The following is a 13,664-nucleotide window of genomic DNA, read 5'->3' as shown; positions in this document are numbered from 1 at the left end:
GAAAATGAATTTAACAGCGTATTAAATTATTAATCAATATTAATTGTGTAATTTCACTATAGAAAATTAATTGACAACTAACTTTTAATTGAAAGAAGATAATAATTAATTTAAAAAAAAGTATTTAATATCACTAATAGATATTTTATAAAACAATTGTACCCTTTTAAAAAGACTGTGGAAATACCGAGTCTGACGTAAATAATTTTTCTTTAATTCTTCAATATTTAAATATAATAATCTAATACATAATATTTTCACGAGATAAATAAAGATGGAAAGAAAGGTTAAATATAATTTTTGATCATTGTCATTTTTCCGCTGTTTCCTGAAACATCCATGACGCTTCATTTAATTTTCGCCACCTGAACGCTTTCTTTTTACATATGCAAAATCCTGCAACTCTTTGATAACTCTGTCAAAGCTACTTGAATGCTTTGTTTAAAACGTACAAAATTTGTTATTTTCAAGCTTTCCGTGGAAGCGAAAAATCGGCCATAACAGGCTTCCTGAAAGTTTTCTATAGCTAGTTATCTACTGTCTCACAATTCTCTAATGGTTATCTCAATACTTCAAAACAACTTTTTGTTCAGCTTAACATAGCGTAGGATTTTCGACTGGGCTGAGCTCAAATTTGGATTCAGCGACCCCAAAAACCTCCAAGTATAGAATTTTGAATGAATCGAATCAATTTTGAATTTTTCCGCCATATTGGGTCCGCCATTTTGAATTTTTTAAATCTGACCTCAAATTCGAATTCAGCGACAACGAAAACTTTAGTATATCCATTGACACTCAAATCGAATTATGTTTAGTATTTTTTTTTTCTAATGGGGACATATATGTCCAAAATCACAAAGGTGGCACGACTTTTTTTTGAATACAAACAATAATACAATCACTTTCTTTGATTTCTCAAGAAAAATAAATGATGAAAAATAAATTTTCTACGATCATAATTTGAAAACCAGAGATAATGGAAAACGTAAAAAAGGGAAAATGTAGAACATCGGATTATTTGATGTGATTGGAAGATACAGCATTTTACTTTTTTTTTTTAAGAGATGAATAAACTCTGGTGAATTATCAAAAAAAGTAAAAGCATATTCTTTTGAGAGTAATCTCAACTTGCAAGTCCAGCAGCCAATCTCTCGACTTATCTCAATCTTCTTTTTTTTTGTTTAAACATGTTTTTCTTCTCTCTAGAAAAAAAGAGAGAAAGAGAGGGAGAGAGAGTGAAAAAAGAGGAAAATAAGAAGAAGAAGAAGAAGAAAGAGTTTGCCTTAATGAACGAACTGCGACAACAAAAGAAATTCCGTAGGGTAGAACGCATATTTTCCTGACAATTAAACAGAATTGTTACTAACGCAATGGCGTCCTCGTTTTCTGCTTGTGACGTTAAGTATTGAAGAAAATGAAAATAGAATTTAGCGAGCTCACCCATAAAACAAAATTTTCAAGCAGCCGTTAATCCAAATTAAAAATCCCTTTTCTTTTTAAATTCTATTTTTATTCATACATTGGCAAAAATGGAGAATATAATCTTACGTAGTTAATTTAAATATCGACTTAATTTATGTTATAAAAATATTTTATTTTTACATTCTTATTTAAATTGGAGAAAGTTGATAATGTTTTATTCTTGTATCTCGCTTTTAATTTACTATTTTTATATTTTTGTTTCTCGATTTTTTTTTTTTTATTATTATTAATTTTGTGACATTACGTTGCTTATATTTTATATATTCTTACGTTATTTTTATATTAGAGAATTAAAAAGAGGAAAAAAAGTGAATTTTCCTTCCATGAAACTTGCGTGAATAACTGCGGACATTGAGACTTACGAATACAAATGAACGTAAAGAAAAAGAAGCAAAAGGGGTAGAAGTACATGGCACATTAAGTAATGAATATTTCCTTCTTTCTCGCACAGTATAAAGCTTATGTATTCTATATACATATATATATATATACACTCCTGTAATAAATCGTAGCGTTTGACAGTTTCATGTGATTCAAAAAAAAAACTTGTGAGATATTTTCAAACTTTGATATTTGTATTTTAAATTATAATCAAAATAATTAAAAAAAAAAAAGAAAACTTGTGGAATATTTTCAAACTTTGATATTTGTTTTTTAAATTAAAATATTATTTTCTTTAAATTTCCCTTTTATGTAAGATTATTTTTTATTTTAAATAAGTAAGTTTTTACAATTTTTTATTTCTAACTGATATTCTATTTAAGATTATTACATATAATATATATGTATATAAAACTCAAGAATAATTTTGAAAAATCTCGTAAGCATGAGGGATCGAACCCAGGACCCTTGGGACGCGAGTCATGTACTATGACCACACAGCTATGTTAACTTACAGTTTACCTAACACTTCTATTTGAATATTAAGACTGTGTTACATTTTGTTTGTGATAAAAAACTGCATTTTTTTAACAAATTTAACATATAATAATAATATTTATATTAACAATAATAATAATAATAATAATTTAGTAATAATAATAGTAATAATAATAATATAATGAATATTTTTATTAATTCAATTTTTTGTTTAATTATTAAGTAAATAATCTACAAAGTTGAAGAAAAATAGTAATAATTAATGCAACAAAACTTTAAACAATTTAATTTTTTTTAAACTTTAATTTGTCCGAATTTTTATTTGATAGAATTTTCCAGACGTCGAATCTTGATTTGTTCGAAATTACAAATGCATGAACAAAAATTCGACAAAAAAGATATGGGAGCAATTTTTAAAATTAACTAATTAGAAATTATTATTATTATTTATTTATTTATTTTTTTTTTTTATTTATTTTTATAAATTTATAAATTCATAAATTGTTTATTTATTTTATTATTATTTATTATTATTGTTATTATTATTTTTCTGTTGTTTGTTTGTTCGGCCATTTGTAATTTAAGAGAAATAAAAATTCGGCGTCTTGAAAATTCTATTAATTAAAAATTTGTACAAATAAAAAATTCGAACTAATTAAAATTCAGTGAATTGAAATTTCTGTCAATTAAAAAATTCAAATAACATACATGAAGAAAAATGGAAAAAGGAATAAAGTAACTTTTACTACTTTAAAAGTAAAACCGGAACTGAACTCAGTTTCTGCGCATTTCTGTCAATTTTTATTTCAGAAATTTGTAGAATTTACTACTTGCGGAATAATTTTTATTACTTCAGGAGTAAATTTTACTATTTCTATAGTAAAAATTGACAAAGAAATGCGCAGAAACTCCGGACAGTTCCGATTTTACTTTTAAAGTATAGTAAAAGTTATTTTATTTGTTTTTCCATTTTTCTCCGTGTAAAATTTACTTGAATAAAAATTCTGTTTCACTAAAATTCGATTAAATTAAAATTCTGGTAAATAAAAAGTTATGAAAATTAAATGACTATAAAAAAAAATTCCTTCAAACAAAAATTCGGTAGCTAAAAATTTTGTTAAGTAAAAATTTGTATAAAATTGAGCCAAAAGTTTTGAACGTTCAAATGAACAAAATATTTTTTTCAATCTATAAATTATTAGAAATTATAATGTCAATCTTCTATATTAATAAAATTAGACTCTTGTCTGTACATTGCTTAGAACTTAAAAATTCATGTATAATTCTTCGTTTCAAGTCATAAGGATTCTAAAAATAGCATTAAAAAAAAATTCTGTCTGTCTGTCTGTCTGTCTGTCTGCACAATAATTTTGTTCGCCAATCACGCATAAACGGCTTGACCGATTTAAGTGAAACTTGGCAGTCTTTTAGGTATTAGTCTAACTTAAAATCTTAGCCATACCCCATTAAAAAATATTAACTTGAACGGAAGTTATGTCACTTTTTGTAAAAATCGAAATTTTAAAATTTTTTATTTTTTCGCTTATTTCTACTAGACTTTTTTTTAGAAGTTTTTTGAGGTTAATTAATCGCATTTTTACCTTAAAATTGAGAAAATAACTGATAGATTTAAAATTGTGAAGAAAAATTCCAAAAATCAAATTTTTTAAATTTAATTTCTGTTATATTTTACTAAACCTTTTTTAAGCTGTTTTTGAGTCCAATTAATCAAATTTTAACTTTAGAATTAAAAAACATGACAAATACATATAAAGAAATGAAAAAATGTTTTTTTTAGTAACAACCTTTTTATAATTATTGTTTTCGGGTTATAGATTTTTAGGGTTTCGTGGCCCATGGCCGAAAGCCTTATAGTTTCACTTTGGCGTCCGTCTGTCCGTAGTATATTTTGGGGCACCACAGCTCCCAAAATCAAATTTTAGGGCACAGATCCCAAATTAAAATTTTGGGGCACCACAGATCCCAAATTAAACTTTTGGGGCACCACAGATCCCAAATTCAAATTTTGGGGCACCATAGCTCCCAAATTCGAATTTTTGGGCCCCACAGATCCCAAATTCGAATTTTGGGGCACCACAGATCTCAAATTCAAATTTTGGGGCACCATAGCTCCCAAATTGAAATTTTGGGGCCCCACAGATCCCAAATTCGAATTTTGGGCAAACATAGCTTCCAAATTCGAATTTTGGGGTACCACAGATCCCAAATTCAAATTTTGGGGCCCCACAGATCCCAAATCTCCATTTACTGAATGGACATTTTCCCGAATGGACATTACATGAATGGACATTACATGTCCCATTAGTTATGTCCCAATAGTTGACATGTCCCTATAGTTGACATGTCTTAATAGTGGACATTATCGAATGGACATTTTACCTAATGTTTTTGTTTGTGAATCAAAAAAGATAAATGATAGAAGAAAGACCTCCACTCCACAGCCACTCTTTCTTTTTTCTTTCTTTTACCTTTTTGAATTTTGATTTTGCCAATTTTTGATTTTCTTCGAATTTACTGTCTGGGGGAGAATTAATTTATAGAAATTAATATTTTATAATTTATAATTAATTTATAATAAAAATTTTGCTAAATAAATAAAATTTAATAGTACATAAAATTTATAAAATAAATTTTATTATTTATTTTTAAATTATTTATTTTTGATTTATTTTTTTTTAATTAAAATTTAAAGCGCCACGAAACCCTAGATGTAGGCGCAATTGCGCCTAGTTCTTTTCCTATTTTTATTTTAATATTATAGTTTAAATAATATTAAAAGATTTTAAGTTGTAAAAAAATATAAGAAATTAAAATTTTGTAATTAAATTCATACTTAAAGAAGTTATAAAAAAAAAATTTGTTCATTTAAACGTTTAAAACTTTTGGCTCATGTATAAAAAGAAAATCTTTAAAAATTTAAAATAAATAATTTAAAATTATTATTTGAAAATTCGTTTAAAAAATAATTATTTTTAATAAAATAGCACTCTATACTAGTAGACGATAATATATTTGAAAATGGGGAATGATCAAACGGAAATGATAAAAGTTTTAGAATATGAATTACGATTGTGTGTGTGTGTGTGTCTTGTCTCAAAAATTGATTAAAACAAATGATAGGCTTCAATTAATTGTCATAATGTGAAAAGGCGAAAGAGAAAGAAAGAGAGAGAGAGAGAGAGAGAGAGAGAGACATTAATCAGAGCGATGATCAGGCAAGTTGATTGTTTTACGTTTATATACTTGACCGGAACTGACTAGCCTTTTCTGGGTAGATAGTTATACTCTCCGATGTTATATATATATATATACAATGGAAAGGAAACCAATTATCATTTCACATCAGGACAATTACCGACAACTGCGACCGATCGGGAACGTCGCAGCTGGATAGTAGGAAACACGATTTGTACTATCCGGATCCCCGACGACCAAATCAACTACGTGAAATCCCTTCGGGAAGGTGAAACTTCTCTGAACGACGAACGCGAGTTGAATTTTAAATAGAACTTCCCCCCGAAATTTGCATTTTCTTTTTTTCTTTTCTTTTTTTTTTTTTGAGATGGGGGCTCGTAACATCCGCTTTAAAGGAATCCTTTAAAAATTAATCTTGAAACGATAAGTTGAATCGCTTTTGCGCCAAAGGAGTTTTCAGTTGCAATTTGTCGTGAGAAAAAGAGGAGACACTATATGTATATATATATATGGAAACATGAACGAATGAGAGATGGAAATTGCCAGTCTCGATAAATCGAAAGATTTGTGTGTGTGTTACCATATCGAGTTGCTTCATATTCTGCAGGCAGAATTTTTCTGCAGTTTTCACGAATACACCCGCGTCGTATATCGTATATTAAATTAAAATGGAAATAAGGTCACACGATCTACTGTTATTGGGGGTTTATGCTATGGCGAACGATATATCTGTTTGTTTACTGTTCCCACTAAGCAAGACAAATTACCCCACGATTCATTTCATTTTAAGTAAGTCAATTTTCTTCTTTGACGCAAATCACTTTTTGCGCAAAAAGATTTTTCGCATTTTATGAAAATAAGTTAATTTTTTTCTTTTTTACATTTTTTATAACTATTTTCTTAATAAGAATTATAAAAATAATTAGAATTTTTAAAGAATTTTATGTTGGATATAATATTATTATTTAGACCAATTTTCATTTTTTGAATTAGCCTTTAGTATATGGAATTTCTTTTCAAACGAATTTTTACTTAACAAAATTTTCACCAAACCGGAATTTGGCGAAATTTTTATTTCACAGAACTTTTTTTTAACACAACTTTTTTTTAAAAAGAATTCTAATTTAACCGAATTTTAATTTAGCATAATTCTCATTTAATAGAATTTCAAGTGATTCGAATTTTTAAATGTCAATTCACCGAATTTTCATTTTGTTGGAATTTTTGTTTCCACGAATTATTATTCGATATTATTCTCGAAAACGACGAATCTCTATTTGTCCGAAATTACAAATGTCTAAACAAACATAACCTACAAAAAAGATTTAAGGGCAATTTTTAAAATTGACCAATCAGAAATTATGAAAAAAAAATCGTGATTGGTAAATTTTCAAATTAGCGGACGTCGATGAAGTTCACAATATTTATGATCAACGATTGAGAAGAGAAAATATTTTTCTATGCAAATTATTTATTTATTTATCCAACAATTTTTTTTTTGCAACGTTTCTTGATCAATAATTTTTTGAAAAAAAAATTAGTTCTTATTTTTTGAGTGAAAAATATATTGTTTTTTTTTTAATCGTTGATCATAAACGTTTCAAACTTCACCAACGTAATTAGCGGCAAAATCTTTCTGTCGATTATTATTTGTTTGGCCATTTGCAATTTTGGATAAATGAAAATTTCTCGTTTTAATAATTCGATGAAATAACAATTTATGCAAATAAAATTTTGGACAAATTAAGAATTGGTTAATTGAAAATGCTAGTGTTTAAAAATTTGAGGCATTTAAAATTCTATTAAATGAGAATTCTGTTAAATTAAAATTAGGTTAAATTGGAATTAGAAATTAAAAATTTGTGTAAAGAAAAATAGGAGCGATTAAAAATTTAGTACTCTCTAAATTTGAATCAGTGAATTTCACTGCTAACCAGTTATAATTATACAAAACCAGTGAAATTTGACTAATTGGTTCAGTGAAATTTCACTGGTTTGGTATACTTATAACTGGTTAGCAGTGAAATTCACTGATTCAAATTTAGAGAGTACCTAAAAATTATGTAAAATAAAATTAATTTTATTAATAACCCACAATCAATAACATTCAAAAAGCTTTAAAAGTAAAATTAAATTAAACCAGTTTTAATAAAATTAAAGAAAACTTAAATAAAAATAGGAATAATCACCCAAATACTTGAATGAAATAAAAATAAAAATTATGTTAAAAAATTTAAGAAAAAAAAAAAAAAAAAAGAAAGAAATGAATATCTCTCTGACACTAATTAGAAAATGATACGAATCTCCTCTATCACTGTATTATATTGCGCGTCACGCTTTAATTTACGAGTTTGTTTGTGATGTCAAAAGTGGAAATTGTTAAGACAACATTCTTGAAGCTTCAATTAATAAATTGGTTTTCCTAGTACAAAAGGCACTTAGGTGCATTATTTTACTTTGTAACCATCGAGAAATTCATTAGGGAAGGGAACTTTCGTAGTACTTGGAAACTTACCTTATGTATATACCTTTTGTGCTTGCATATACCATAAAATTGTATCTTGACACAAGAAGAACATTATATAATCTCCATCTATATATTTATATAGCGTATAACATGAAAAAAATTAGCAATTATTTCAATAATATATCTCGTGAAGGAGAAAATTGATATTATTTCCACAAAACCATTAAATGTCACTATATATATAGAGAAAAAGAATAGTTACTATCCCAATTTTCAGGAGAAATTTTCTGGTCCATAGTTTGCTATATATTTCTCCTTGAATGAAGGTATTTAATGTCGCAGTAATCTTAAAATGTTATTATGATCACACATTCATTCTGATAACAATAATGGTACGTATAATTGATGTTTTCGATTTTGTATCTGAAAGCTATAAAATTTGATATAAAAGTAATATAACATTTTATCATTTTCATTGCTGACGAGGTCAGTATTTTTGTTAAAAACTGATATCTCTACTTTCCAGTTATTTTTTTGTTTTCTTTATTTGCGGGAGTAAATTATTCTCTTCTGAGATATGATTTAAAATTAAGTAGAGAAAATATAACTAATATTATATGATAAAGAAAGATTTATTTTCCATGACTTTGATTTTTTTTTTTTTTGTTTCGTGTAAATTATTCAAATTCAAATGGTTTTCGCGCCGTAGCGCTACCGTCGATTTTGTCAGATATAAAGTGTGGAGAATATTCATAATTTATAGTATAGAATAAAATAACATTGATTAAATAAAAGATTAATTTTGAATAAAAAAAAAATATATAATCTAAATTAAGTTTTAGGGAAAATAAAACAAGTTTTAATTTTAATTCTTATAGTTATTTTTATTAATTAAAATTTTAATTATCTGAAATATAACATATATATATAAAATTGGATTTTAAATATTAAAATTATAATTAGAAATTGAATTTTCAATTTTAAATGTATATTTGAATTTCAACGATGACGCAAATTTTGAAATGTAACAGTAATTATAATATATAGTTTAATGATAATGATACTGCAATTTTGACTCTAAGTTTAAGTTGGTAAGTTACCAGCCGTGAAATATAAACGCTATTGGATATTTAATTTTATATGTTCAAAGTTTTGGAGGAGTTTCCAAGTTTCAACTCGAGAAAATATTGAAGTCATCCAATTTTCAAAACTTAAAGCTTTTAATCATCTAGCATCGAAACTTGGAAAATTTTATCGCTTATTTCGATATTACCAGACAATGACCTGGATTAATTATAATAAGTATAATATATAGATTTTAATTAATGCAAAAGTTAATTTATATAAATTATTAATCTCATTTTTAATTTATCCATTAGCTTTAAAAATTTCAGTTTAATAAATATTTCATTGATTTAGAAAAAAAAAAAAAAAAAAAAAAAATTCTAATAAGATAATTATTTATTAAAAATACTGAGAATATCATTAACTATTATATTATTAATTAGATTATATATAAAAATTATTCTAAATTAATATTCTTATATATTAATTATATTAAATGTCAATATTATTATATTTTAATTTTATTATCTATTATAATAATAATAATAGTAATTAAATATATTATAATTATTATAACCGTGTAGAAATTCAATTTTTTTTGTAGAAAAAACGATGTTAATTTAAAAAAAAAATTGATGAATTTTAAATTTGGCGCCATTATGAATTGTTTATAGAAGGTGGCGCTGTTAGTTTTTTCAATGTTATATGGTTGGTAGTTATAATTGGCAATTTACAAGTTCCTAACATAATTTTTTTTTCATTTTTAATGTTCGTTTATTATAAAAAAAATAATTTAAATTTATATTCTTATGAATAATTACTTACTATTTGACATTATATTTCTTATACAATGTTAAACGAAAAGGTTAATATATTAGTAATTGTAAAGTTTTGCTGGAAAAAAAGCGTCAAATTGAACGCCTCGTGGGTACTATGGGAAACTCATTATAAACTTTACGTTAGCGCCAGGCATATGGTTAGAGGAACTTTGATAATTTGATGACAGAAAATTATTTCTCGGTAAAACGATCTTAGTATTATTATTATTATTATAAAAATAATAATAATTATTAATTTTATTTGAATTAAATAAACTGTATTTAAACCAATAATTTTTGTATATATGAAATAAATTTAATTGATTTAAATAATAATTATTTGCTTCAAGGAAATATTTATTTGATAATAGTCAATTATTTGAATCAAATAAATTTTTTTCAGTCTACTTTTAATAATAAATAACGTATTTGTTTTTTTTTGCAATTGTTACAGAATTTGGAGGAACGTGAAAGAAAAAATTCGGTGCACAAAGAACAACTGCACAGAGAGCAGAGGTTTCTTAGGCGAAAATTAGAGCAATTGTCAACTCAAACAGGTCTTAATCTAAATGGTTTTCATGGCCTTCATGGACTTAGCTCTAGTGCACCGACAGGTTCATCCTGTGGTTCAGCGGCGGCGGCAGCGGCAGCAGCCGCCACCCTACTCTCTAAGAGACGAAGTGTATCTGAATGCTCGGTAGGAACAGCCTCTTCAACAAGCTCCACAGCGAGCTCTAGGAATTCGGACAGGTCTGCGGGCAGTCCATCCGTCTCCGAGTCTGGTAAGTCGTCTTTTTTTTATCGAACAATAATTTTCTATCGTTTTTTTTATCTCTTTTGAAAATTTTTTTCAAAGAGAGCTTCTTATCCATCGCGCTTTTCTTATCAAAATCCCATATATATATACATTTGTCGAATAGCCATACACTATTTCCGAGACTTGCTCTTATGATCCAGACTTTTGAAAAGGCTCTATTCACGCCCCCGTAGTCTTTCCTCTTTTCAGAGAAGCACGAAATTATCGGAGATCCCTCGCGATTAGAAAGACTTAATCGCCAAGTTCTTTACTTCTTGAAATTGAGACGATAGCGAAACTCAAGACCTGGAAGTGTTCAATATAATACCTCAATGAGGTTTTTTTTTTCAAAATTGAGAATTCTATTTCTATATATGGGTGATTCTCCGCTTAGCGTACAATTTAGTTATTGCTATTATATTAATTTTTTTTTTATAATTTAACAAAAATTATATTATAATCTTCAGGGTTAGTGCTCAAAAATGAAATATCCAAGGTGCATCGGATAAAATATTCATATCCAATGGGAAACTGCCACAAGTAACCAGTGGCGTATTAATTGGCCCAATGATGGGAGCCAATGAAAATACCATTGGCACCTAATAAAGGACCATTAAATTGGTAAAGTCATGGGCTGTCCACGCCGATGCCAATGATTGGCAACCATCATTGGCAAATTATTGGCAACCAATAATTAGCCAATATTAAAAATTTTAATAATAATTTTAAAAAAATTTATTTTTTAATAGTTATTATTATTATTTTATTTTTAATAATTAAATTAAAATAAAAAATGGTCATAAAAGTATTAGTGAAACCATTTCTTCGAAAAAAGAGTTTATCTCAAATCCAATAAATAGAAGAGTCATCGAACAGAAAAAAATTTCGACATGAAAAAGAATTTTCGATCACTGCTTATATACCATTCTAATGGCACCTCAACTGCGAGAAACAGTTATGATGTTCGCCCTCCCTGTGGCGTTGAGCGAACTAAAGTCCCGAGCTGAGCCATCAGCGCAGCGCGGGAACATTTGAAAAATTTGATTTTATTAGATATTTTATTTTATAATTAACGAATTATTAATTATGACATTATATTATTAATAATTATTTATGACATTAAATATTTATTAAGTTAATTATTTGTCATATTTAAAATAAAATATCTAATAAAATCAAATTTTTCAAATGTTCCCGCGTTGCGCTGATGGCTCAGCTCTGGACTTTAGTTCGCTCAACGCCACAGGGAGGGCGAACATCATAACTATTTCTCGCAGTTGAGGTGCCATTAGAATGGTATATAAGCAGTGATCGAAAATTTTTTTTCTTGTCGAAATTTTTTTCTGTTCGATGACTCTCCTATTTATTGGATTTGAGAGAAACTCTTTTTTGGAAGAAATGGTTTCACTAATACTTTGATGACCATTTTTTAATTTTAATTTAATTATTAAAAATAAAATAATAATTCGTAGTCAAAATTGTCAGATTGGCTCAAAATTTTGAGATAAACTCAAAAAATTCACAAAAACACGAATGTGAAAGAGAATTTGCTATGTTTTTCTTGTTTGGTCTGAATTTAGAGTTAAAATTTACCACATTGAAAAAATTGTTCTCAAATTGAGTATGAATTTAATTTTCTTTGACTTGTTTTCTTTCATTACAAAATAAAATTTTCTTTCAAACAAAAAAAAGCTTCTTAGTTTGAAAGAAATTTTTTTTTGAATGAAAGAAATTATTCCATTACATCAAAGAATCGATATAAAAATTAACTGCAACAAATTTTAACCTAGTTGAGAGCGCCACCGTCTATGTGAATTAGCATTGGTTAAAATTACCCGCAACAATATTTCTCCAGCCTTTTTTTCTGTGAATAAAAAATTTCTTTCGAACAAAGATAATTTTTTGCATCAACGATAATTTAATATATATATATATATATATATATATATATATATATGACTTGAAAGCATTTCATCGAATTCGATATACAAAAGCCGTTTTGCACTGAAATCGAACGAAAAGATTAATTTTCTTTCGTTGGCAGTTTACTTTTGAAAAAGCCTTTTCATCCTCGGACTATTAGTCTTTTTTTTTAAAGCAGATGTTTTGTCATGATGAAAAGACGTTAGTCAGGTGTTTATATTTTATAGTTGCGATGCAATTTGGGGGAGTAGAAGTTAATTAGATTTTTTTTTTATTGGTTCTTTTTTTTTTGATTTGTAACTTTTATATATATAAAAGAGGTTGTTTACCTTGCTACAGGAGTCTTTGACAAAGGTTTATGCTTGCGGAAATTGGAAATGAAAATTACTTGTACTTAATTAGAAAGTTTTCTCTCTTAAATAAAATAATATATAATTTCTTTTTTCCATCAAAAATGATGGAAAAAAGAAATTATATATTTTTCCTATACCCTTAAGAGTATAAATCGTAATTAAAAAATCGAAAATATATTTTTTTTGTCACTATTTTGGATAGGAAATTATAGGAAAAAGAGAAATATAAAATTGATAATAAATTTTTTAGAATTTTGCTATTTACAATTTTTATATTTAGAAAATTATAATTTTTGCAAAATTTTTTTATAGAGAAAACTATTTTTAGGGAGGTAAACTTGTTAAATTGTCGTAATTTTATTTTTAGTAGTGAAAAACAGTTTTAGTCAGACTCGCGACTTCTCTAAATTTTTGTAATGCCAGTTTCACAGTAGTAAAAGCCAGTTATAGTCAGACATCTCTCTCTTTTCCCTCTTTCTCTTTTTTAATTTTTCTTACAATTTCAGTAAAAACTGTAGTCAAAAATCATTTTTCAATAATATTTTTAAAGTTCTTGTAAAAATTTTTTTTATATCAGTAGTAAAAGAAAATTTTTTTTTTCTTTTTCAAATGAATCAGTAGTATAAAAGTAACGAATCAGTCACACATAATTATTCTAAATTTAT

At 26.5% G+C, this 13,664-nt stretch overlaps 1 protein-coding gene across 1 annotated transcript in view; it reads left to right on the top strand.

Moving 5' to 3' along the window:
- The window catches only part of LOC127283606 (max dimerization protein 1-like), a 457,228-nt gene that overhangs the window by 274,057 nt on the left and 169,507 nt on the right, over positions 1–13,664 (top strand). The window contains exon 6 of the mRNA XM_051308596.1: positions 10,382–10,709. Within this exon, the coding sequence (XP_051164553.1) occupies positions 10,382–10,709 (328 nt within the window). The remainder of the gene's footprint in view (positions 1–10,381; positions 10,710–13,664) is intronic.

This window comes from Leptopilina boulardi, unplaced genomic scaffold (assembly GCF_019393585.1).
Source record: "Leptopilina boulardi isolate dan_hultmark-lab unplaced genomic scaffold, ZJU_Lbou_2.1 LbouV2_310, whole genome shotgun sequence".
Taxonomy (NCBI): domain Eukaryota; kingdom Metazoa; phylum Arthropoda; class Insecta; order Hymenoptera; family Figitidae; genus Leptopilina; species Leptopilina boulardi.
This window is presented reverse-complemented; position numbering and strand designations above follow the sequence as displayed.